The sequence below is a fragment of the Rhinolophus sinicus genome, chromosome 5 (assembly GCF_057876585.1).
Source record: "Rhinolophus sinicus isolate RSI-liver-muscle chromosome 5, RSI-T2T, whole genome shotgun sequence".
In the NCBI taxonomy this organism is placed as follows: Eukaryota; Metazoa; Chordata; class Mammalia; order Chiroptera; family Rhinolophidae; genus Rhinolophus; species Rhinolophus sinicus.
The window spans coordinates 44,067,722-44,092,365 of record NC_142505.1 but is presented as its reverse complement, the minus strand read 5'-3'; the positions used below and the strand labels follow the sequence as shown (position 1 = coordinate 44,092,365).

Here is a 24,644-nt window from a genome sequence, read left to right as displayed (position 1 = left end):
TCAAAAGTATTATAGAAATAGAATTGGACACTTGAAACCTATGTAATTTTACTAACTATTGTCACTCCGATATATTTAATTTAAAAAAAGAAACAAGAAAAGAAATGTACTTATTGACATGCGAAAATTCTGTAATAAAGTGTTATATAATTTTTCAGGTGGTATAAGCAGATAGTAAAATCATACATGCTGTCTGATCTCGTTTGGGGAAAGTGCATATGTAAACTGGAAAATGTATACATATGAGCACTCACAGAAAATGTATTTGCATATGTACATATAAAGAAATACCTATGACCCCAAAGTAAATACTGCTGAGCAATAGACAACCTTGCAAGTGATTTTAATTTTTATGCGTGTGCTCATGTCTGTTTTCCCAAATTTCATACAATGAATGTATACTACCAACCCAATCATGCACAGGTTTTTATTTTTGTGGTGGTTGCTAAAGTGGCTGAGACCCCCATCCATACCCAGGATTCAAACTCAGGGCCTGCGATGCCAAGTCTAGCCCTGACCCCTTGCACCCTTCAACACACCTGCCCTCCTGGTTCCAGGTCCCCAAGCCACATTCCATCCTGGCTGGCATAGTGTTGCCATGGGCAGCCTGGGGCAGAGACCCGGGCAGATCAGATGGCCTGCTTGCCCACCTTTTTGAAGAGTCTGATGACATCCTCACTGATCTGGGAGAGGCGGACGATGACATTGTTCATGAAGATGTCATTGAGGGTGGCATGGTCTCGGCTCTCCCGCCTGGTCTGATTCAGGACCAGATACCAGCAGTTCACGGGTGAGAGGAGGTACTGGTCCTTCCTGTGGAAACCAAGACAGCGCGGGTTGGCTTCACTGGAACTGCCATCCAGACAGTGTTCTACAGTGTCACTCACCATGGCTCTTTTGACCCTCACGGGGCCCTTTCAAGCTGAGTTTTATTCTAAGACGTTTACAGCTGGGGAACAGACGCTAGGAGAACTGAAGTGATCCTCCCAAGGTCACAGAGCTGGGCTGGGGCCCACACCCAGGCCAGGCGCTCTAGGTCCCATCCCATTTGCTACCTGCATCTCTCCCTTCTGGGAAGAAGCTGCTTTTCCTGGGGCTAAGAAATACTAAACCAATTGTGTTTGAAATATTTTTCTGAGTTCTATAACTACACATTGAAAAGAACAAAAAGGGGACCCTTCCCTTCCCTTTCCCTGCCTCTCCCAACTTCTGGGCTCCCCTCAGGCTCTTAACCCTTTGTACACCCCCAGGGTCAGTTTCTGTCTCTCAGCCTCCTGGAAACCCATGCCTTCACCCCTCCAGCTGCAGGCCTGAAGGGTTTCACGTTTGGTATTTCGGAAGAGGGGTTAAGGAAAGCTGCTTTGAGTAAAGTACACATAAGACAAATAAAGCTTTGTCCTGTAATGACTGATGGATTCTTAGTATCTTCTCGCTGGACATTATGCTAAAACAGGGGCTCTCAAAATGTGCTCCTCAGACTAGCAGCAGCAGCATCACCTGAATCTTGTAGAAATGCAGATTCTCTCCAACATATGGTGATGGAAAGAGCACTGACTCTGGGTGATGAACACACAATGTGAGATATAGATGATGGATTACAGAATTGTACAGCTGAAATCTATGTAACTTTATCAATTGTCACCCAATAAACTTTAAGTAAAAAAAAAGAAAAGAAAGATACGCAGATTCTTGAGCCCCACTCCAGAACTGCTGAATCAGAAACTCTACGGTGAGCCTGGCAATCTGGGTTTTAACAAGCCCTCCAGGAGACTCAGATTCACCCTGAAGTGTGAGAGCTTGGGAAATGGGCTGTTTCCAAAAAATGAAACGGGGGAATACCTCTCTTGTCTATACTTTACCAAAGACCCCTCTGTTAGCCTCAATAAAGGGTGTGTCCTGTTCTCCAGGAAGAAAGAGGGAAGGGCAATTCGAAACCAAAATCAAACCCACAATGCCAAGCGGCCATCTTGCCCTCTAACCCTGACTCTTCCCTTACTCTGCTTTCCAGGGCAGTAAGGAGACGTTGGAAAGGCAGGATGTGGGGGGAGAGGCCCATCCTCCACCTGAGGGTGGTCGGCTCCAGGTCCCCCAGGCCTGCCTTGCCTCCCGTGCCCTAAGGGTAGTCAGGTCATCTCTGAGAGCTGGCCATAGTTACCTCTCAGCCTCCCACTGTCAGTGTTTCTGAAGAAGGGAATTCTGCTGGCTCTCACTACGCAGCATCATCCCCTGAAAGCCACGTGGACGTGCCGGGGGGTGCAGCCCTGAGGGCCTCCGGGCACCCACAGCACCCCCACGCCCTCACCCCACCCAAACCCTGGGCTTGGGAAAGAGAGGTGAGGAAGGCTGCTTGACTTAGAGAAATTTCCTTTCTGTCACCAAATAGACTAAAAATCTGTCTAGGTAGCAGGAATTTGGGAGAAGGGAATTTGGTTTAGAGGCAGATATATTAGAAACTCTCTAAGGAAAAGGGAGGCGACATGCTGCCTAGGAAAAACAAACCGATTTCTCCCTTGCTTATAACCTAGAGAAAAGGCCAGAACACTAAAATTCAACCACCCAGCCCGAATCCCTCAGCATTTACTCCGTGTCAGGTCTCAGGTGGGCTCTGGGGATCCGTGACACAGACCTGCCTTGGAGGGGCTCCTTGTCAAGGGGCTGAGGCGGGAGAGAAGGATTACAGTGGAAGCTGACAAAGCATCAGTTCTGCGTGAGAAGGTGGAGAAGGCCCTGCACTCCTCCTGTGCCCACCACGTCCCAGACTCACTGCCCCTTCTGCTTTCACACCAGGCTCTTTCCCACCTGGGGCCTTCACTCACACTACTCCCTCCATCTGGAATGGGGTCGCCCCTGCTCTTCTCGGGACTGCCTCCTTCTCTTCCTCTGGGTCTCAGGTTAAATGACACCTCCCCAGAGAGCATGCGTGTGACCGGACTCTAAGGCACAGCAAAGTGGGGTCCCAGGCCAGCAGTGTCAGCGTCACCTGGGAACTGCTTGGAATGCAGGGCCACCCCTGACCACTTCATAAGAAACCCTGGGTTTGGGCCCAGAAGCTGTCTTTTAACCAGCCCTCCAGGCGGTTCTGATGCATGGTCAAGTTTGAGAATGTCTGCTTTAAGGAGTTCCCTCCCCCACTCCTCACCCTACTACTGTAAGTTCTTTCAGAGCAGGGACCATTTCTGTGTTAGTCACATCTAGTGCCCAGCAACGTAGGAGACGACACCTAGGAGACACTATGGCAGAGAGATGCATAAAGAAAAATCACATTCGTCTGGGTCTTGAAGAATGGGTAGGAGTTTTCCAAATAGGCAGAAGCGCAGAGGAAGGTGGAATTGCAGGCAGAAGGAACCGTGAATGCAAAGACAGAAGTAATTTAGTAGAGCGAGAATTCCAATGTGGTAGGGGAAAATTGGTAGGGCATGAGGCCTGGGAGACAGTGAAGGAATCGATTGGGGGGTGGGGACATTGAATGCCAGGCTAATTAGCTGGGACTTTATCCTCTAGGCCACACAGTTCTCCATCTGGGTTGCACACTAGACTCACCTGGGGAGCTTTTAGAAAACAGCAAGCCCCAAGCCCCATCCAAGACCAATAAAGTCAGAATCGCTGGGGGTTGAGCCTTGGTATTCGTATTTTTTAAGAACTCTCTAGAACATTCTAATGTGCATCCAGGGTTAAGAATGCCTGCTATAGGCAGTAGGGAGTAATGGAAGTCATTTAAGCAGAGGTATGAGCTAACCAACGTGTGTCTTAGAAAGATCATTGAGGAAAAAATGGAGGGTGGATTGATGGCTGGTGGATGGATGGGGGGCTGGATGGGTAAGTAAATGAGTAGATGGTTGATGCGTGGATGGATGTAGGACAGGCATGGGGCTGGAGACAGAAGAACTAGTCAGGAGGTGACCTTATTCCAGGAGAATACAGATATCGAGGGCCTGGGTAGCATCCAGGGAAGGCTGGACTTGAGAGACTCCTCAACAGGAGAGCAGATGACTTGGAGACATCCTGGAAGTAGAGAGTAGGAGGGAGAAAGGAGGGGTGGATGGTGATTCTGAGGTTCAGCTCTCAGGCGACTAGATGTTGATGACATGAACCGAAAAAAGAACTGCAAGGAGAGAAGAAGGCTTGGGTAGAAAATACTTTCCACATCCCACTTTTCACTGCTTCCTAGGTGGCGATGGAAATGGAAAGACTAGAGTAAAAGAGAGATGAGATAATTGAGCTGTTACCTAAATTACTTCAGGGGCTTAACTCAGCCTGGGATGCAAGAATTGAACAGCATACGAGAATTAAATGTGCAAAATTTATGGAAATCACAGCCAGAAGGTGAGTTTCGAGGGGAGGGAGAGCTTGAAAGGGTGCAGAAGTGCTGGCATGGCTTGGAGGTCATTAACTAGGTCACCTGGTCAGGGAGATTAGATACGAGAAAGAGCAGAAAGATCAGCGCTTTCCTTATGGGAAGCTGTGGGAAGGAGGCAATGCGGCCTTAGGTGGAATTACAGGAGGAGGCAAGGAGGAGAAAGGTACCGGAGAGCAACCAAGGACTTGTCAAGCCACAGTGAGCAGCTGCTGGAAAGATGAAGGTCTTGGTTCATTCTGGCTTTCACTCATGCACCATCTGTCTGTGTACATGTGCCAGGCACAGCTCGGCACTATGGATGCAGCAGCAATCAGAGCGGGCAAGACCCTGCTTCCCTCAGCCTTCCACTCGAGGAAGGGAGATACACAAGGAAACAGAAGATGATGACACAGACTCATAAACATAGTGATGAGAAGGAGCAGAGGAGGTAGTGGTGAGGTGAACACGACGGCTTCCTGGAGGAAGTATATCCTAGACTGAGAACTAAAGGCTGGAATGGAGTTTGATAGGGCAGTTTTCTACGTGGAGACATGGGATGAACAAAGGCCCAGAGGGAGGCGGAGACAGCATGTGGGTGAGCTGAGCATAGCTGAGGGGGGCTTGAGCGTGGTGTTGTGAGGGGGGTGAGAGATAAAGAGGCTGGAGAACTAGGCAGAGGCCACATAACCCAGGGCCTTTGAGTCCCATCAGAGAATTTGAGCTTCATCCTGAGGTTGGCAGGGAGCCATAGAAGGGTTCGGAGTAGGGGAGTGAAAGGGTGAAATTGCATTTTCAAACTTTCACTCTGGCTACCATCAGGAGGACAGACTCAAGGAGGATGAGAGAAGGTGAGCGATCCGAGAAATACTAGGCGGGATTGGGGTTGGGAGGGAGGAAAAGACCTACAAGACCACTCCCAAGGTATCCAGGTTGAGCCCTGGGAGAACAGGGGGCATTTACCGAGATGAGGAGCAGGTCAGCAGAGAGCAGGGAGGGAAGACAATGAGCTCTATTTGAATAAGACAAGTCTAAAGAGCTTCTGGGCCATCCAGATGGCAGTACCTGGGCTAGAGCCGACATAAAGCTCACAGTCTAGTGGGGGAGATGATAACCATCAGAGTCCAGCAAATGTGTGTGAAGTTACAACCGCAGAAAGTGCTAGAGAGGAGAGCATGGTGCCCTGAGGCCCTGTAACAAGGGAGCCTGGCCTGATTTCACAGGTCACTAAAGTGTCCCTGAGGAAGGGCTCTTTCGGCTAGTCCCTAAAGGAACAGTTGGAGTGAGGTAGGTGAAGAGGGTTAGGAGAGTGGACTCGGGAGGAGAGGGTCCCAGGCAGAGGGAACAGAATGGGCAAAGGCTCACTGGGGAGCAGGGAGCTTGGTGCATTGAAGGAACTGAATAAAGACCAGTGTGGTAGGAGCCCAGGAAGAAGCAAGGCAGAGGAGGGGGCAGGTGCAGGGTTTTGCAGGCTCCGGCCAGCACACGGTCACCGTCCTGTTGGCCACCTGGATTGTTCTGGGACCACGGAAAGAAGCACCCGGGCCATAGATGGCAGAGCTGGACATTGGCCTTTGAGAACCTTCGGTTTTGCCCTTCCCTTTTCAGGGGTTTGGTTACTTGTCCCTTTTGAAAGTGGGGCCCCTTGGACCTGAGAGCCGGCTCTCCATGCTATCAGCCATTTTTGCCTGTAGCAGCTGTACTTTAGGAGAACGTCAAATTGAACCTGGACCTGCGCTCTCTCCTCTGAGGCATGTCTTGAGCAGGCTTTCTACTTTTCCAATCTAACATCCCAGCATCTACACAGCAGGTAGAAGCTGCTGAGCTAAGGCATAATGTGAGAATTTTCATACATATATAATTTTTTTTTTTTTTTTTTGCCAGAAAATAGCAATGAAAATTTCTGGTGAATCACAGCTTTCTTTCTTTGGCTAGGGGAGCTGGGTCTGAGGCTCCAAGAGACTGCAGCTAGAGCAGTGAAAGCCTTGCCAAGCTGGTGAGATAGGAAAATGAAATTAGCAGTGAGACAGCTTCTCCAGCTTCTCAGCTGGGGGCTGGAAAATTCTGCTTAGCAAACAGAACCCATTTCCAGGCCTGCAGAGCCCCACATTGCAGAAAAATCCAAATCTACTGCCCTGGGATCGTGGTCCCTCAGGGAGGGAGGCAAGCAGCTACAGCTGACACCATTCTCAAGACGCCGAGTCCGTGCCTCTGGCTTCCTGCTCCCTTCCAGAACGTTCTTGGGTTTTACTTTGGGCTTGTTTGGGTGGCTGCCAGCAAAGCTGCCTCTGAAAAGCACTCCCTCACTCCTCTAGGATCCCATTCCTCACGGAGCATAACAGTACACATCTGTTACTCTTTCCTGCTCAGAATCTCTCCCCCTTTCTTTTTATAATAATATCTAGATTTCCTCTCTCAGGAAATCTAGACTTCTTCGCTCTCAGGCAGGTCCTCTCCTGACCAAATATACCATGACTGCTAATAATCACAGTAGAAAGAGTGCACCATGCATTTTTTCTTCAAAGCCACTGTTGCAAACTCTTATGTGTACTTCAAAGCCCAGTGCATCCTCCGGCAAAATTGACCACTCGCTCCCTCACTCTCTCCCTCACTCCTTTGAGGAATCATCCCTGAGCCATGGTGAGCCTGTGACCAGCAATTCACCATCCTGGCCACAGAGTGAGATGCAACTTCAGGTGTTTTGGTGGAAAAATGGAGGAAAGAATGCTCCTCAATTAGTTCCAGTGCCAAAAAGGTGTGGTGAACCTCTTGCTACCTAAGCTGTCCCAAGCAGGATTTGGAATTCACTGCCCTAGCTGGAGCAGGAATCATTCATTCCACAAATATTAACTTAGTGCCATCTTTTGTGCCAGGCAGTAGTAAGTAAAATCAGCCACACTCCCTCATTCATGGACGTTACAGTCCAGGGGGGGCCTCAGGTGACCACCGAATAATCACATATATAGACAGGAAATTGCCAAGAGATGGAGAGAGCAAGTCTAGGTCCCGATGACATCCTTTGAGCCCCTGGATCCAACTATGCCTGAGACCAACCAACTCTTATTCCTTTACATTTTTTGAGTAGAATTTTTGATCCTTTAAATTTCTCCTCCTCCCATTACTACCATTTTTGCTTAAACCAGTCTAAAGTATTTCTGTCACTTCGGCTAAAGGTGTTCTGACTAATAGCCACAGTTCTTGGTTTGTATTAATTTCATCTACAAGATTGTGAGCCTTCTTAAGGCACACCCAGCCATCTTTTTAATCCTCTGTGACTAGCACATAGCAGATACTCAAAAAATACTAGCAGAGTGAGTGAATGAATGAATGAAAGAATTGGATTCTGCCAAGGGCTATGGAGGGATACAGGAAATATAAGAGATTGTTCCTGCCTTTAAGGGGCTTATAGAATAAGTGAAGAAACAAACCCCACATGTGCCAATGGCAACTGATGAGATGACGTGAGCGACACATAAAAGCTGTCATCCAGAAGTAACTAGATGAGAAGATCTAACTAAATGAGTGGTTTAGACAGAACACCCTGTGGATCTCAGCTAATCCCTATAGGAAAGGCCTTTGAACTAGGCCTTTGGCAGGGGGTCGGGGGGTAATCTCTACTCCTGATCCACCTGGGGTAGCAGCCCATTATGAGTGAATTGTGTCCTCCAAAAATTCACATGCTGGAGTCCTAACCTCAGGACCTCAGAGTGAGACCTTATTGGGAACTCAGGTCTTTATAGAGGGAATCAAGTAAAAATGACGTCATTCAAGTGGACGCTAATCCAACATTAGTGTCCTTATAAAAAAAGGGGAAATTTGGACACACACACACACACACACACACACACACACGGAAAATGATATGTGAAGATGAAGGCAGAGATCGGGGTGACGTGTCTACAAGCCAAGGAACACCAAAGATTGCCAACAAACCACCAGAAGCTGGGAAAAGTCCTGGAACAGAGACCCTCACAGACCACAGAAGGAACCGGCAGCCTGATCTCAGACTTCCAGCCTCCAGAACTGGGAGACACATCTCTGCTGCTTACGCCGCCAGGTGTGATGCTTGTTACAGCAGCCCTGTGCACCGCGGTACCCACCAGATCTCAGCCTGCCCTTCCTGGCCCAGCGCAGGCACCCTCTCTGGCCTTGTCTCCACCCCTCACCCTGTCCCTCTGCCCTCTGGCCACACTCACCTTCTCTCAGTTCTAGAAGGTGCTCATGCTCATGGAGACTTCACACTTACTGGTGGCAATGCCCTTATCCGTGTGTCTGTTGAAACCTACCCACGGCAGAGCCCCTTCCTGCCGGTTCAAATCCACTGACTTAGAAGCTGCCTTTGGCTGATGCCTGCCCTGAAGCACAGTAATTCTGACGGGGAAGGACTACCTCCACTGAGTCGCCTGGCTGAAGCAGATTCTGCTTACCCATCTGGGGTGCTATGGAGTCAAAGCTGGGGTTCAAATACCAGTTCTGCCCCTTGCCATCTGGGTGAACTTAGGAAGTTAGTTAAACCTTTTCTTTCCTTATCTACAAAATGGGGTTGATAAACACCTACCTCAAAGTGGCATTTTAAGGATTAAGTGAAGTAATTAATGGGATGTGCTTAGCATCAAACCCAACATATCATAATATTGTTATTATCATCACTATATTACCACCAGCACCTCACTAGGTTGTTGGGAAAATCCAATGACTGGTGTATGTAAATCTATGGCCCATGGTAGGTTTTCTAGAAATGTTGCTTTTCCTCCTCCCATTACTACTTTCTCCCCCTGCAAACTCTTACATGTATTTCAAGGCCCAGTGAGAATGGTCCCGTGACTCCCCCTCCACCCTGGGACAGAATTACTCCCTCACTCATTTGCTCCCCACACCTCAAAGTGACAGTGCCCTGGGTCTGGTGTCCAGCATCTCCTCTGAGCTCCCCTTGAACCTCCTGAATGTATTCTTGGTACCAGAATGAAAATCTCTGCTCCAGGCAACTCCAGGCCAACCTCATCTTCTCTGTTTCTGCAAGCCCCTTTTGCCTTAATATATCTGCCCGCAAAATGGGTGGGCCATGCGGTGTGTACAGTGCTAGGCAGACGAAGGGTCCTGACCCATTGTTCCTCTGCCTAATTCTTTCCCTGGTCAGCAGGGGATCCTAAGCCAGGCCAGGTCTTCAGGTTCCTTGCCTGTCAGGTGGGGAGAATAATACCTTCCCGAACTCTCCCCAGCCCCGCCAGGACTCTTGGGTGGATTTAAGCAACTCAAGTCTGGAGAGTCACTTTGCAAAGTATAAGGTACTGTATGATCTTCAAAGATCATTATTATGCTATTTGCCTAATGGAATTGAGTCAAAACTAAACCCTTGCATATTACAGCTTGCTTAAATCTCCATTATTACAACATCGAGTTTTCATTTTTTAGAATAAAATTTGAATGATATGCACATATCACAGGTATACGCACATATCACATATCGTACATAAATAAATCTCATCCTGGTTAGTACTTTGGATGTTGCTCATTATAGGCTCAGAGGATCCTAGGAAACCTGGGGTGGGATCTGAGAAAGGACTAGAAGGAAAAACTGGAAGGAGAAAAGGGGATTGTAGCCATCGCAAAGACCACTCTAGGCTGAGCCTCCAGCCTTAACATCCCTCCCAGCAATGAAAAAAAGAAGTTGGAGGATGGAGAGGGTTGCGATGCAAGAGATTCCCTTTCCCAGAGAAGGTGTCATGCTGGCTTCAGGAGTTTTGCCATTCCTGCCTACCATCACACGTCCCTGCTGGTTGTCCTTTTTTACTTAACTGCATTTATTTATAAAGGATTTTCCCTAGTCTATGTTAAAATAAAATTTTTTAAAAATCACTTGCCATAAATAGAAGGTAACTAAAAAAGTAAGTTCAAGAAAAAACTAAACAGTATCACTCAGTCCTGGGCAGATGCTAACACCCCCTCAATTTGTGAAAAGTGGGATTAGAGAGGCATTAGCAACATGCTAGCACCAATCTGAGACTTTCTCCTGGAGCCAACCACGAAAACTGAAAGAGAACTGAAAGGTAATTTAATATTTATGGTTCGTGCTGTCAGTGATCCCGCCCTCTTTTTGAGGAGCCCTGAGCCAGTCTGAGCGTCCGTCACCTTATAGACAGATGCTCCTAAACCCCCGTGCCTTTGAGTACACACCTCCACAGATTAGCCATTCGCACCTTCCAAGGCAGCCCTGGCTGGGCTGGACAGCGCTGGCTACTGGAACGTTCTCAAGGGTGAGTTGAAGTCGGCTTCTCTGAAAATGTTATTTTGGACCTCACTTCTTTCCTTCTGCAGCTGCACAAAATAAGTCTATTTCGTTCATGTATTTGAAGAAAGCATTTGGTCATATCTTGGTCTTAATCAGTTATTCATTCAAAAAACTTTGATAGAGCTTCTGTTATATATCAGATAGATGATAGGTGATAGATGATAGATAGATAGATAGATAGATAGAAAGAATAGAAATGGCCCCTTGTCTTCAAGCAGCGGGCAGACTGAAGTGGGAAAACCAGGCCTATGAGCTGGCACATTCCTTGCTCATCTGCCCCGAGCGCCATGAGAATGACACACAGATCACTGCACGCGTGGAATCAATAGCTGGGGCTTCCCAGAAGAGGCGCCCCGAGCTGGCCATGGTGGGACGAGCAGGAGCTGACCGGCAGGAGGGGAGGGAAGCCCTGATGCCCACGTAAGGACGATGTGGCCTGGTCTGATGGGTGGCTCTCAGGAAACACGAACCCAGCCCAGAGAGGTGAAGGGACACGCACCCAACGTCACGTAGCTAGAAGCAGTTTGGCATTTTGGAGCCAAATAAACCAATCTTAGCTCTGCTACTTAACCTACTCCAGCTGTGTCCCTCTGGACAAATTACTGAATTTCTCAAAATCTCAACATTTTCAACTAGAAATACAGAGATAGTACCTGCCTCGAAGTTCACCACGTTTACCATGAAGGTTAAACGAGACAATGCATATAAAACATCTCGTAGAGCCGCTGGCACGCAATAATGTGGATGTGAGAGTATTCAAAAGATTAAGCAACCTGCACAGCAGACACTGAGCCATCAGGAAAGAGCGGTACTGCACGCTGTAGTGGGGGAATTACTGGCTCTGGGAAATATTACTGGAAAGTCATGACTAGTGTGACAGTCGTCATAGTAATAGTAATAGCTATGAATGGAGACACAAGACCCTCCGGGAGAACCTTCCCCATTTTCCCCACCTCGTTCTGAGGAAACTCATTCTGAATCCTTTGCACATTTATAGGCTCAATTTACCAGCCACAAAAGTACTTCTCTGCTTAGGATTTACCTGAAAGGCTAAATCTAAATTATAGCAACTTTGTAAGGAAATGCTACCTCTGAAAAAAGTCTGTGATGCTTCACCTCCCCCCACTCCAGAAAAAATGTCTCCTCGGCGATCAAATTAGTTGCTCACTGGAATCTCCCCTCCCAACTGCTCTGTGAAGCTGAGAGATGCTCCAAACCTCCGTTGCATAAAATATTAAGCATTATTCATTAACTAACCAAGCACCCCCCAGCTCTTTCCAAATTCTGGTTTTGCCCATTTAAACATATTTGAATAGAATTCCCTGTTGCTTCTCCCCACCCCTTCCAGCTGTCCAAATAGCAGCAACCAAAACTTAGCCTTCTGGAGAGAGCATTTTTATCAGGTATATCCCCGGAAGGTCAGAGATATCAAAACTGAGGAGTCGGAAAGAAAGAGCTCTGTCACCTCACATACAGAGCACTGCCTGTAGCTCCAGCATCCCAGAGGGAGCCCAGCGTTTGTCTAGAACAGAGCTTTTCAAACAAGGAGTGCTAGTTGGGGAAATGGTAATCAATACTATGGGGGAGGGAGAATTCTGTGGTCACACAGCATTTAGAAAGATGTCAGCAGGCTCATTTATCACCAAACTTCTCAGAGCCGTCCTTATCCTAACGTGTGCTGGGAATCTCTAAGAGGGGGTCCAGAGGGGCAGTTGTTCCCAGCTTCACGCATATTTTCTCTCTCTCTCTCCTAGACATCTTAAAGTATTGGTGTTTTAGAAAACACCGCTCTGAAGGAGGAAAAGCCTTAGCCCGAGGAAAAGCCTTAGCCCGAGGAAAACTCTGGCTTCCTAGAACTCCTGGGCTTGCTTGAGAACTTCCTCCTTCCCCAAGCGGCAGCTAGCTCTCAGGCCCCGTGTGTCCTTCCACACCACACCTCCTCAGGAAGGGCTCCCAGCTCCAGGCCTTGGAAAGGACAAGCCAAGCCTAGGTCAGGCCTGGCTGGAAAAGGGTGGTGGGTCGTGGGTTTTACGCTGGGGAAGAGGAGGGATCTAGGAGGCCAGCATGGCCTGAAGGTGAGTTGTAACAATTTGTCATCTAGACAATCATCATACTGGGTGACTCTTAAACATGAATACCCTGTAGAGCTTGTTAAAATATAGATTGCTGGGCCCTACCCCCCGAGTTGCTCATTCAGCAGTAAGGGAGGCCCCAGGTTTTGCATTTCTAACAAGGCCCCAAGTGATGCCCACGCTTGGTCAGGACCACACTTTGTAAACTAGTGCTCCAGCTTCTGTGGTCCCTGTGCCCCAGTCAGGGAATCCACGCTCTGTCCTCTCAGCAACACTGAGCCAGGCACCAGGCACAGGCATGGGTGACCCTTCACCCAAATGGCCTCACCAAGCTCCTAAGGTAACCGGAAGACAAATGTCCCCTGCTCTGCTGCCCACCACTCCCAGCCCAGGGCAACTCTAATTACCACTTGGCCTTCGTTTACTCATTCAACAAACATTTAGTGAGTACCAGCCATACATCAAACCTGATGCTAGGTGCTAGGGACCCCAGGTCAACTGCCTCCCTTTCTGCCATCTTGAAGCTCATAGCCCAGTGGTTATCAAAAGACAAGAAAACAGGGTGGCAGCTTTTGCCTCACCTCCCTTCTCAACTCCTTCCATCTCAAGTCAGAAGTGGAAGACACCTTTGATTCCTCTCTTTTCCCCAATTCCACCTCTGAAAGATTTCCCAGCATCTGTTCACTCCTTCTCACTTGCTCTGCCGTCAGTCAGGTGATCGTCACCAGCTGCCTGGACAGCGACACTCCCACTCACCCCCTGGTCTCCTCAGCTCCACTCTTGCCCCCTCCAATCCAGGGTGATCTTTTAAAAATCTAAATCAGATCATGCTACTCCCTACATATGATGCCTCAGTGACTTCCTACTCTGCCCTCATCACCAGTTCCAGCCCCACCGGCGTCTCTCCCCTCACACTGCCCCTCACAACTGCTCCTTCCCGTCCCTCAGGGCTCTGCTTAAATGCCACCGCCTCCAGGAGCCATCCCTGACTGCCTTCTAGCTCAGGATAGAGGATTTCAGGGAGCTGCAAATCCTGGCAGACCTCCCATGACAGGAGGGCTTTATTTCCTGTCCCCTTGAAGCTGAGCTAGGGTTGAGAAGACGTGCTCCGTCCTAGCCTTGAAGAAGACTGCAGCTTCCCCATTGTTCTCTCACAGCTCTGAGCTACCATGTCTGAAGTCTAACACCTAGATGAAGCGCCAGGTAGACAGGCCCTGACGTCACATGGAGAGGAAGGCAACCCAGCTGAGCCCAGCCTTCCAGCTGTCCCCACTAAAGTGCCAGGTACATGGGTCAAGCCGTGTCGGACCTTCCGGCTCACCCTGGCCACAGCTGAACATCACTAAGTAATCCCAATTGATGCCACATAAAGCAGAAAAATCACTCAGCTGAGCCCTGTCCAAATTCCTGACGCACTAAATCATGGTGTACATTAAGTTTGGGGAGTGTTGCTGCTACACATAATAGATAACCAGGACACTTTGCATTATATTTCCATCCTAGCAATCATTTGCTTTGGTTTTTTAATGTTTGATTCTTAACCTCTCTCCTCCACTAGATGTTAAATTCCATCATGGTAGGAACCAAGTCTATCTCGTTTACCACTATACCAGGGCCTGGCACGTAGCAGGTGCTCAATAAATATTAGACGAATAAGCAAATCAATAAGTACAGAATATTAGGGGCACACAGAGGAAGCACGAGAGAAAGTGACACCTAAACGCTGAGGCCTAGCAAGCGAGCAGGGGTCAGGGTTCAAAGAGCAGAGCCCTAAGGATTGGGTGCTTGCCCAGGCACACCAGCATCCACGGGCGTTCCCCAAGCCATGTACTCGCCTCTGGAGAGAAGAGAGAATATCTGAGAGCAGAGACTGCGTCTCCTAAATCTTTGTGTCTTTAGCACAGTGCACAGTCCAGGAAAATAAGAGGTCCTCAATACATTCATTTCAAATAAATGAACGACCAACATGGCTTCCTGGAGAGAGGAGCCCGAGCAGGAAGTCAGGAACCCTGGCTTTTCTCACTCAACAGCTCACTGTGGGTCCTTTGTAAAATAAGCCACTCCGCTGGCAGGGTGCTCAGCTGGCGTGAGATAAAACCCCCGGCTCCTCTCTATGTGCCTGGCTTATCACCAGGATTCTAGGACAGCAAAGGTGTCAGAGGGCTTTGGAAGAGAAATGTGGTTAGAAGAGAAATCTGTGATGGTAGGAAAGAAGCACGTGATGGCATTGTCCTCTAAATATTCAACATGCCCCAGGTAACCCTCAGAGCCATCATCTTAGCCTTTCTTTGAATCGTGTGCCACACAGAACACAACACAGGTAAGTCTAGCCTAGACACAGCACCTCCTGGGCAACTGTAATGGGTTTTTTTTATTATTATCTAGGTGAGTAGGGAGAAGCTGGGGCCCACGGAGTGAGAGGAGGGGCACCGGACTTAGAGTCAAGAGACCTGAGTTCCGGTTATAGACTGAACGTGCATCCCCGCCAAAAGTTATATGTTGAAATCCTCCCCCCAATGTGATGGTTTTAGGGGGCGGGCCTCTGGTGGGTAATTAGGATTAGACGAAAAGCCAAAAGAGGGCCTGCATCACAACCCAACCACGCTGGCACCCTAACCTGAGACTGCCAAGCTCCAGAACTCTGATAAATAGATTTCTGTTTATAAGCCTCCGGGTCCATGCTGCTTTATCATAGCAGCCGATAGTCTAAGATGGTTCCCATGTCACTTCTGCCACTGTGAGCTCTTGGGCAAATCAATTCCCTCTCTGCCAAGTAGACTTTATATACTGAGTAAATACCGTCCCTCCTCTTCTTCTCCCCCACTTTCTCCCACTCATTCACAAGCACCCCATCTCTGCCCGGCACTGGGCCCACCGCAGTGGGAATAAAGTGACAAGACCTGGGTCCTGCCCTCCAAGTGCTCAGAGACTACCAGCAGACAGATGGACACCCTTCAATGAAGTACCCGTAAGACAGCAGGACAAGGCCTCTGCGGACAGCTAGGATGCAGACCCTATGTGCTGAGCTCCAAAAAAGAGGCAGGCAGGGGTCATTGCTGGTTGGCCCTGGGGTCAGAGGGCAAGTCCAGGCATCCCCTAGAGACGCCCACTTCCCAAGCCGCTGGGGGCTGTGCCGTTGCGTTAGCATGGTGCAGAGGGCTCACACCAGCTGCGCTGGCCTGGCCCACACCCTAATTAGACTTTCATACCATGTCGAGCAGCCTGCTTGGCCCGAGTGCCAGCTGGGGCTCCTGTTCCATCTGGTGGCCTCGGTTAATGAACACATGAGGGGTTGGCCAAGCTCGTTACAGGTGATGCAAGGGAACAGGGGACACCCCCCACCCGAGCTTCCCCAGTGCCCCGCCTTTCCCCTCTCCCCCATGTCCACATTGAAAATGAAAGAGGAAGGAGAGAGGCAGGAGCTGAGGCTCCAACCTGACCACACAGCCCCAGATGGCTCCAGTGACAGCTCAGCCAGAGACTGGGTTTCCGAACATGAGTCTGCGACTGTGGTTTTAGGGGGTGTTCAGACCCCATGGCTGTCACCAGGCTGCACCCAGAGTGAGGAGGGAGAATGAGAGTGATGGTTCAATGCTGTCTCTTTCCACTGACGGGTCCACAGACAGGTTTGGACAAGCTGCTTTCTCAGAGCTTCATGGTCCTCATCTTTAAGATGAGGAAGTAATACCCGCCTGGCACAAAGCAAGCGCTCAGTTAACACACGCAATGAATTACCACTGCTGTTGTTATTATTAAAAGACAAGCAAGAAAAGCCACCAAAATGTGAGCAGTGGTTGCTTCTGAATGGCAGGACTGTGAGTGATTTTTTTTTTTTTCTCTCCTAGCTTTATGTATTTCTAAATTGTATACAATGACCCTTTTACTTTTATCACTTGGAAAAAAAACATACACAAATTTTCTCCCAAAAAATATATCAGGAAAACGAGATTATGTATGTGAAAGGATGTAGACAGTGCCTGGAAGGAAATTATTAATAGAAGCTTCCTTCTGCAGTGCAAGTTTAAAGAGATGTGATTTGGTAGAAAAATAAGCACAGCATTTGCAAAGGAGTAATGAATTTTTGCCCTTTAATAAAGCAATTTCTTATTTGCACACGTCAAGAGGAGAAGGCACAAAAGTAAGTATTCGAATGCGGTGGCACAGACTAAGGAAGATGCTCAGGGGACTTTAAAGGAAGCACGCCCTCTGGCCAGAGTGGAAAGCAAAACTACGGAGGGGAAGGTGGAAGCAACCTATGTGTCCATCGACAGAGAATGAATAAACAAAACGTGGTCTGTACATACAATGTAATATTATTCAGCTTTAAAAAGGAAGGAAATCTGTCACATGCTACAACATGGATGGACCTTGAGGATCTGCTTAGTGAAATAAGGCACAAAAAGATAGATACTGTATGGTTCCACTAATGTGAGGTCCCTAGAGTAGTCAGATTCGTAGAGACAGCAAGTAGAACAGTAGTTGCCAGGGGCTACGGGGAGAGGAATGGGGAGTTCATTTTTAATGGGGACAGAGTTTCAGGTTGGGAAGGTGAAAAAGTTCTGAGGTGGATGGTGGTGATGGTAGCACAACAATGTGAACGTCCTTAATACCACTGAACTGTACACTTCAAAATGGGTAAGATGGTAAATATTATGTTATGTGTATTTTACCACAATCACAAAATATAAAGAAAGGGGAAAAAGAGATTGGACCCAGAGAAAGAAGTATCAGGTCGGACGGGTTGCAGCAAGTCTCTGGTCTCCTGCAGTTAAGGGTCACTGGCTGGAGAGATGCCCTGAGGAGGGCGAACATCTGGGGAGCACGCAGAGGGAAAAACAGTTGCAAGGTGGTGTCTCCCCTGTGGGGTGAATGTGTCCCAGCAAGGCTGTGGCTCCCGCATACACTTAGGAGAGTTTTGAGCACAGAAGGTTTTGTCGCTGGAGGACTCGGGGCCCCCCACATGCCTGAGAGGACCGTGCCTCCAGGAACAGAGCGCTTGGGGCATGAGAAATTAGCTCACAGAGGATTTGTGCCTTGTAAATAAGTAAATAAGGCAGGAAGAGAGCCCCAGCACTGGTTCTCCAGGGGAGTAAGGGAGAAGAATGCTTTCAACATCAGTTCCACGGAGAAGAAATTCTAAGGTCCTTGTGCTAAAGGAATTTGGAAGTGGGCTGGCTGACCCGGAAATAAAAGAGAACTGGCTAGGACCAGGATGCCCTGGAAGGAGGTGGGGTGTCCCTTGGCCCAAATGGAGGCTAGCACAGTGCCTGGTGCTTGGTAAGACGAGAATGACAGCAGCATGTATCGAGCACGCACTGTCTGTGACAAGCAGTCGTCTCAGGGTACTCATTTATTCCCTACCCCATCCTTCTGCGGAGAACTATTTCTATCTCACTTTACACTAAGGAAGACTGAGGCTGGGAGGTGTACGCGTCCTGCAGACCCAGGGCCTCTGAGGCAGCCATCTGCCTCCTTTCAGCTTTACAGCCAACTGCCCACCCACCCAAGCACTGCCTCCCATCGCCCACACCCCTGCCCCTCCTCACTTGAACTGGTGCTCCCGGGAGCTGCGGATCTTGGAGGAGAATCGCTCGGCCAGCTTCTCCAGGCTGCGGGAGTACTCGAGTTCAATCTCAGCTTTGCGACGGAAAAACTCCTGGAGGTCCTGCAGCAGCTGCAGCCGAGACTCGGATTGCTGCTCCAGGCATTTGAACTGCTCCACCAGCTGCGTGCGGATCTCTACGGGCAGAGGCAAGGAGGGGGTGTCAGGCTGGTGGTGTGGACAATGGTGGGACCCACCCAGCTGACCCAGTGCTGGCGGCCCAGGCACTGCAGTTCCAGCAGCGCCACCCCCCCACCCCCACTCAGAGCCTCCAGTCATTGGCACAAAGATCTCACATATGTCAGTTTTTGCCACATGGTCAAACCCAGTGCTTCCCAAAGTTGAACTGTTGCATGTCGCCACCACAATTTCTGCCATATCCACATGCTACAGCATTATTATTTCCTCTATATCGTCTAGCAAATTGGCCCACTTTTCTTCCTGAAGTGAACTTATTTAAAATGAAAAATTCTATGTCACTACAGGGAAAATAGAACCACTTGCCATCCTGGTACATAGAAAAATTAATTCAATGAAAACAAAAATTTTGTAAAATTCTCTCTAGAGACTATTGCTTATCAAAGGCCCTAGAGCCTAAACTTCTCGCTCTCTATCAACAAAAGGGAAACAGGAACGTGAGCGGTGTTTGAATTATCTTGAGCTCCGTGCATAAACATCTTAAGTACCACTAGAGGAATGCAGCCCACACTTCAGGAAATACTGATGGAGCAACCAGGTCTGTGCAACCAGGGCAAAAGTTTAAAAGCTGCGGGGTGTTAGAGATAAAAATCACAGCCCAATCCCAACAGCCACGGCCAACCTTATCTTCAAGTCCAGTGTTGTCACTGCTGCCGTCCCCATGCATTAACTCCTTCCCAGCCATCCCACAAGCTGCTCAACAGATCAGTCACCCCATAGCACTCTGTCACCCCAGCGCCCTGCTCAAATCACCCCAGGGTCCCCTCTGCCTGAGTTTTAAGTCCAACTCCTTACCATGAAATTCAAGGCCATCTACCACCCAGCCCTAAAATTACCTTCTCAGGGTTGACCCCCCAATGGGCTCTCCAAACCATCCAAACCAGTCCTTGAAATGTCCAATCCCACCTGCATAAATGGTGGCCGACACCATCTCAGCATCCTTCAGAAAAGTGGTCTGCAAAAGAGGCAGCCCTACCCTGGGGTATAGGAAGACTTCCCAAGGGGCATGCAGGCGGGAAGAGTTATAAGGGAACCAGCTGGAGATCCTGCTTCCGTTCCCACTCTCCTGCTCTGCCTGAGAATGTGTCTCAGTCTGGATGGCAGGACCCCTCTCTTTTTCCACCTCCCTCTTCATGACAGTCTTTCTCCCTCTTTGCAGATGAAAGACTAACTTCTCCCTCATCCAGAATCGGACTACGGGGCAGTGCCCCAAAGTGTCAAGGTTTCTGAGTAGCAAAAAAAAAAAAAGACAATGAGAATGTTGGTGTCAGCAAATTTTCCTTCAATGTAGGGACCATAAACCTTTGCTGCTCAAAATGTGATCCGTGGGTCAGCAGCATTGGCATTGCCGGAGGGCTGATGAGAAATGCAGAACCTCAGGCTCCAACCCAGACTTTCTGCATTTTCACCAGGTCCTCAGATTGGTCCTTATGGACCTTAAAGTATGAGAAGTACTGCTATGAACCACTCCACCCGTCTCCTTAAGAGAAGCATTTCTCATACGCTCTTTATGTTTCGTAGTTATTTATCAAATTATAAAATATTGATGTTATTTTGATGAGTTGTGTGATAAATCAATCCAAAAGAAAGGTGGAGTTTTATGGCCTAAGGAAATTGTTTAAACAACCATTTCAATTTACATGCATATTTTGGGTAAAAAGTATGACAGAGTAATCAATAAAAATGTTTTCAAGCATAAAAATATATTACGATAAAATTCTGTGAAGGAAGTAGAAGGGGATTATGAGTTCGAGGGGGTAAAGAAAGGAACAATGTACAATTTCTGACTTGTGCAGGTAAGTTTTGATGACTGGTGCATACTGATGTATGACCTGACAATTTTGCTCATGGATACATACCCAAAAGAAATCAGTGTTTATGTCCACAGAATATATATACAGAAGAAAACTCATGGTAGCTTTGTAGCCAAATATTAGAAACAACTCAAAATGTCCATTTAAGAGTAGACGAGATTTTTTTAATGTGAGATATTCGTTCAGTGGAATACTATACAACAATGAAAAAGATGAGCTACTGCGACCTACAGCAACATGCTTGAAAGTCACAGACTTCATGTTGATTGAAAGAAGCCAGAACAAAGGAAATCACATAAAACTAGTTTATGGAGCTAAATATGATGACATGGTGATGATAGAGGTCAGAGAAATGGTCACCTGTGGAGGAATATTGACTGAGAGGGGGCACAAGGGTGCCTTCTGGAATGCTGGATATATATATATACCACACCTGGATTTCGGTAGTCAGCCTACTGGTAAAAATTAATTGAGCTGCATGCTTAAGATTGGTGCATTCTACTGTATATAAGTGATACTTCAATAAAAAGACAAAAATTAAAAATTGTTATGTTAGTTTCCATTTGATACGTTTAAGAGAGTAATTTTATTCTACAAGGTCAATATTTACAATATGACAGAAATTATATCCTTTGTACCTACTTAAACTTACAGTGAAACGATTTCAGATGTCAAGTTAAAATGTGTGAGGCAAAAGAGACTTTTTTCCCCCAAAGTTCATTTAGAGGGTAGGCAAGCAAAAAAGTTTTAAAAGCAAAACCACTGCTTTAGAGCCCTGTGAAGCACGGCTCCTCCCAGGAAGTCTGGACAGCTCAGCCCTCGTGACCCTTCTCTGAACTCCCACGGTACTTACTTAGTCTGAGACCACCGCATGCTGTTTTTCTATTCTTTCATGTACCCATGTCTCATCTGTCTTAGCCCCTCAAATGAAACTTAAGCTCAGAGGGTAGATTCTCCCAGCATATATGGGTCATCAGGATATAAATATCTGTAAGGCAAATTAGTATTTACCTTTACCAAGTGCTTTTCCCCAAGGACACTAAGTGTTGTGGTTATGGGAGTCTCACCCAACACAAACACACACACACACACACACACACACACACACACACACCACACCACATACCACACATAAGACGTGGATATTGTTTTTATCCATTTTTACAGATGAAGAAACGAAGGCTCTGTGTAAACCAAGATCAGGAACTTGTTCAAGTTCACATTTTGTTCTATGGATTATATCAAACTATACAGGTACGCCTATGACATGGCCCATTTGTTGAATTGGACTGAGATGCCGTCATTCCCACAAGGGCAAACCCTGCCACATCAATACATAGTTATAAAAATGCTTTCCAAATGTTTTTCAAATTACTTTTAGACCATCCACTATTTGGGACTCATAATAATCTTAATACTGTGTTTCCCCAAAAATAAGACCTAGCCGTACAATCAGCTCTAATGCGTCTTTTGGAGCAAAAATTAATATAAGACCCAGTCTTATTTTACTATAATATAAAACCGGGTCATAATATAATATAATATAATATAATATAATATAATATAATATAATATAATACCAGGTATAATACCAGGTATAATATAATAATATAATATAATATAATATAATATAATATAATATAATATAATATAATATAATATAATATAATATCGGGTCTAATATAATATAAATATAATATAATACCTGGTCTTATATTAATTTTTGCTCCAAAAGACACATTAGAGCTGATTGTTGGGCTAGGTTTTATTTTCGGGGAAACACGGTAATAATCCCTAGCACTTCTGGAGCACGTCATTTTTTCCAGGCCTGGTGCTGAGTTCTTCAGATATTTATCTCACATAATCTGTACAACATCCGCTATAAAGTGGGTGCTACTAGTGTCCCCCCACTTTTTCCCCATAGATGAAGAAGTGGAGACTCAGGGGTAAGTAGCCTCTGGTCTTAACAGCTGGTACAGGACAATTACGCTAGAGATCAGGCCCAGACCCTTCAGATGGGAACAATGATCCTCTCAACACCTCACTAGCCTGAGGCCATGTGATTAAAAAAAAAAAGACTTTAATCCATCTGTATTCAACGTCTTGCATCCTTTTTGTAACAAGATGGTGGGTCTAAAGAGATAGTAGTATTTAATCAGAAATGCTGCAGCCACTGCCTTCCTCCATTACAGGACATAATCAGGAGCCAATGCGCTCATATTTTAGAGGAAAAGCTCATAAATCACATAGTGATGACAGGCGCCGCTTTGGAAGGAGCAGAGAAACCTCCCCCAAATCACACAACCAGCTGGATGGAGCCTTCCAGGCTGGGTCGTCCACGGAACCTCCAGCAGCAAGGACGCCTCGGAGTCACAAGTCTTTCTAGCAGGAAACAGCCCTGGCAGACGCACCGACTGCTGTCTGCCTGTGCCCTGGAACCCTGAAGGGATTTGATTACCCATCTCTTTATTTCTAACTCCCTTCCAAGTTGCTCCTCCCGGGGGCAGGCATAGATTTGGTTTTTCTCCTTGAAGATTTCAAAAGGAACGGAAAAAATAAAATAAAACAGAATTGCTCCCAAGGCACAGACTTCACTCAGCAGCTGTTCCCCCAGGGGGTGGTTCCAGTCCCTGCACAGCACTGGGTGGCAGAAAAATAAAAAGGGGTTGGGGCAGGGAGGAGAAGGGGTTTGGAAAGTCTAGAAAGGCTTTGATCTCAGAACCTTAGAGCTGAAGATAACCTCTCTGGTGACCTAGTGTGGCCGCCAGGGTTCCAGACAGAGGCATGAGGCCCAGCGAGAAGGGGCAGGACTAATTCTGCCACCCAAGTCTCCTGAAGCACAGCTCTCCCCAAGTCACTCTCCTGATAAAATTCTCCATGGCTCCCCGTTTCTTATAGGATCAAAGCCAAACTCCTCTGACATGCAAAGCTCAAAAATCTCCATCCTTCATAACATTCCTGCTTACTATCCAAGCAGCAATCTCACTCAAGACCGCTGTGCCGGTGCCAATTCTGCTGCCCACGGCCCTGCCCAGAGCGACTCACCTTACACCCCCCACCCCACTCACAACTACAACCTCACAAGCAGAGGGAGGAGGGAGAGTCTCCAGGTCTAAAATAATTAGGATTCTATTTTTTTAAATTAACAGACTATTTTTAGAGCAGGTTTGGGTTTACAGAAAAATTAACCAGAATGGACCAAGAGTTCCCATATTCCCCTTCTCCCTCTCCCGCACACTTCCCCTAGTAGTAACATCTTGCACTGACGTGGTATGTTTATTACAACTGGCGGACGACACGGAGACACTATGATTACCTAACGTCCATGGCTGCCATTAGGGTTCGCTCTTTGTGTTTTGCATTCTTAGGTTCGGACCAATGTATCATGTTATGTACCTATCATTATAGTACCATACAGAGTATTTTCACTGCAATAAAAAAATCCTCTGTTCTTCACCTATTCATCCTTCCCTCCCTCCGCTCCCCACCTCTGGCAATTACGCATCTTTTTACTAGTTCTATAATTTTGGCTTTTCCAGAACATCATAGTTGCAGTCATACATTATGTAGGCTTTTTAAGCTGGCTTCTTTTACTTAGCAATAAGCATTTACAGTTCCTCCATGTCTTTTCAGGGCTTGATAGCTCATTTCTTTTTATCGATGAATACTATTCCATTGTCTGGAATCATAGCCACAGTTTATCCACTCATCTATTGAAGGATATGTTGGTTGCTTCCAGTTTTTGACAATTATGAATATTTTTGTGCAAGCTTTTGTGTGGACAGAGTTTTCAACTCATTTGGATAAATACCTTTTTGTTCATTAACAGACTGTTTAAGAGCGTTTTCAGGTTTACAGAAAATTCTATGTTTAGATAGGAAAGACAGGAATCTTAAAAGTTAATACAAAATTCAAAAGATAAAAAGGATATAAAAAGAAAAGTGTCCCTCCCTCTCCTGTGTGCCAGTCACCAGGTCCCCCTGTAACAAGGCAACCAGGTGGCCAGGTTTGTGTGCATCTTTCCAGAAATAATGGCTTATTTGAAATATATTAATTCTCCTACTTCGGTATATACTACAGCATATAATTAACAGCATTCTGTATTTTACCTTTTTCTTTTAAGAATACATCGGGGAGATCAGACCATATCATTTTATAAAGAACTTCCTCGTTCCTTTTTACAGACTATAGAATTCCACTGTAAAATTTTTTTAACCAGTCGTTTTCTGAATGTTTTGTTTTTTTTTATCATCCTTCACTGTCATCAACAACGCTGGAATGAATAACCATATACAACCTTCAGTTCGCATCTGTGCAGGACTGTCATCTGTGTGAA

The 24,644-nt window shown here is 47.0% G+C and overlaps 1 protein-coding gene across 5 annotated transcripts in view; it reads right to left on the bottom strand.

Moving 5' to 3' along the window:
* The window catches only part of SRGAP3 (SLIT-ROBO Rho GTPase activating protein 3), a 234,268-nt gene that overhangs the window by 99,930 nt on the left and 109,694 nt on the right, over positions 1-24,644 (bottom strand). For all 5 annotated transcript variants that reach the window (XM_019748291.3, XM_019748293.3, XM_019748294.3 and 2 more), the window contains exons 2-3: positions 18,241-18,433; positions 651-813 (exon numbers count right to left, since the gene is read on the bottom strand). In XM_019748291.3, coding sequence (XP_019603850.2) covers positions 651-813; positions 18,241-18,433 — 356 coding nt within the window. The remainder of the gene's footprint in view (positions 1-650; positions 814-18,240; positions 18,434-24,644) is intronic.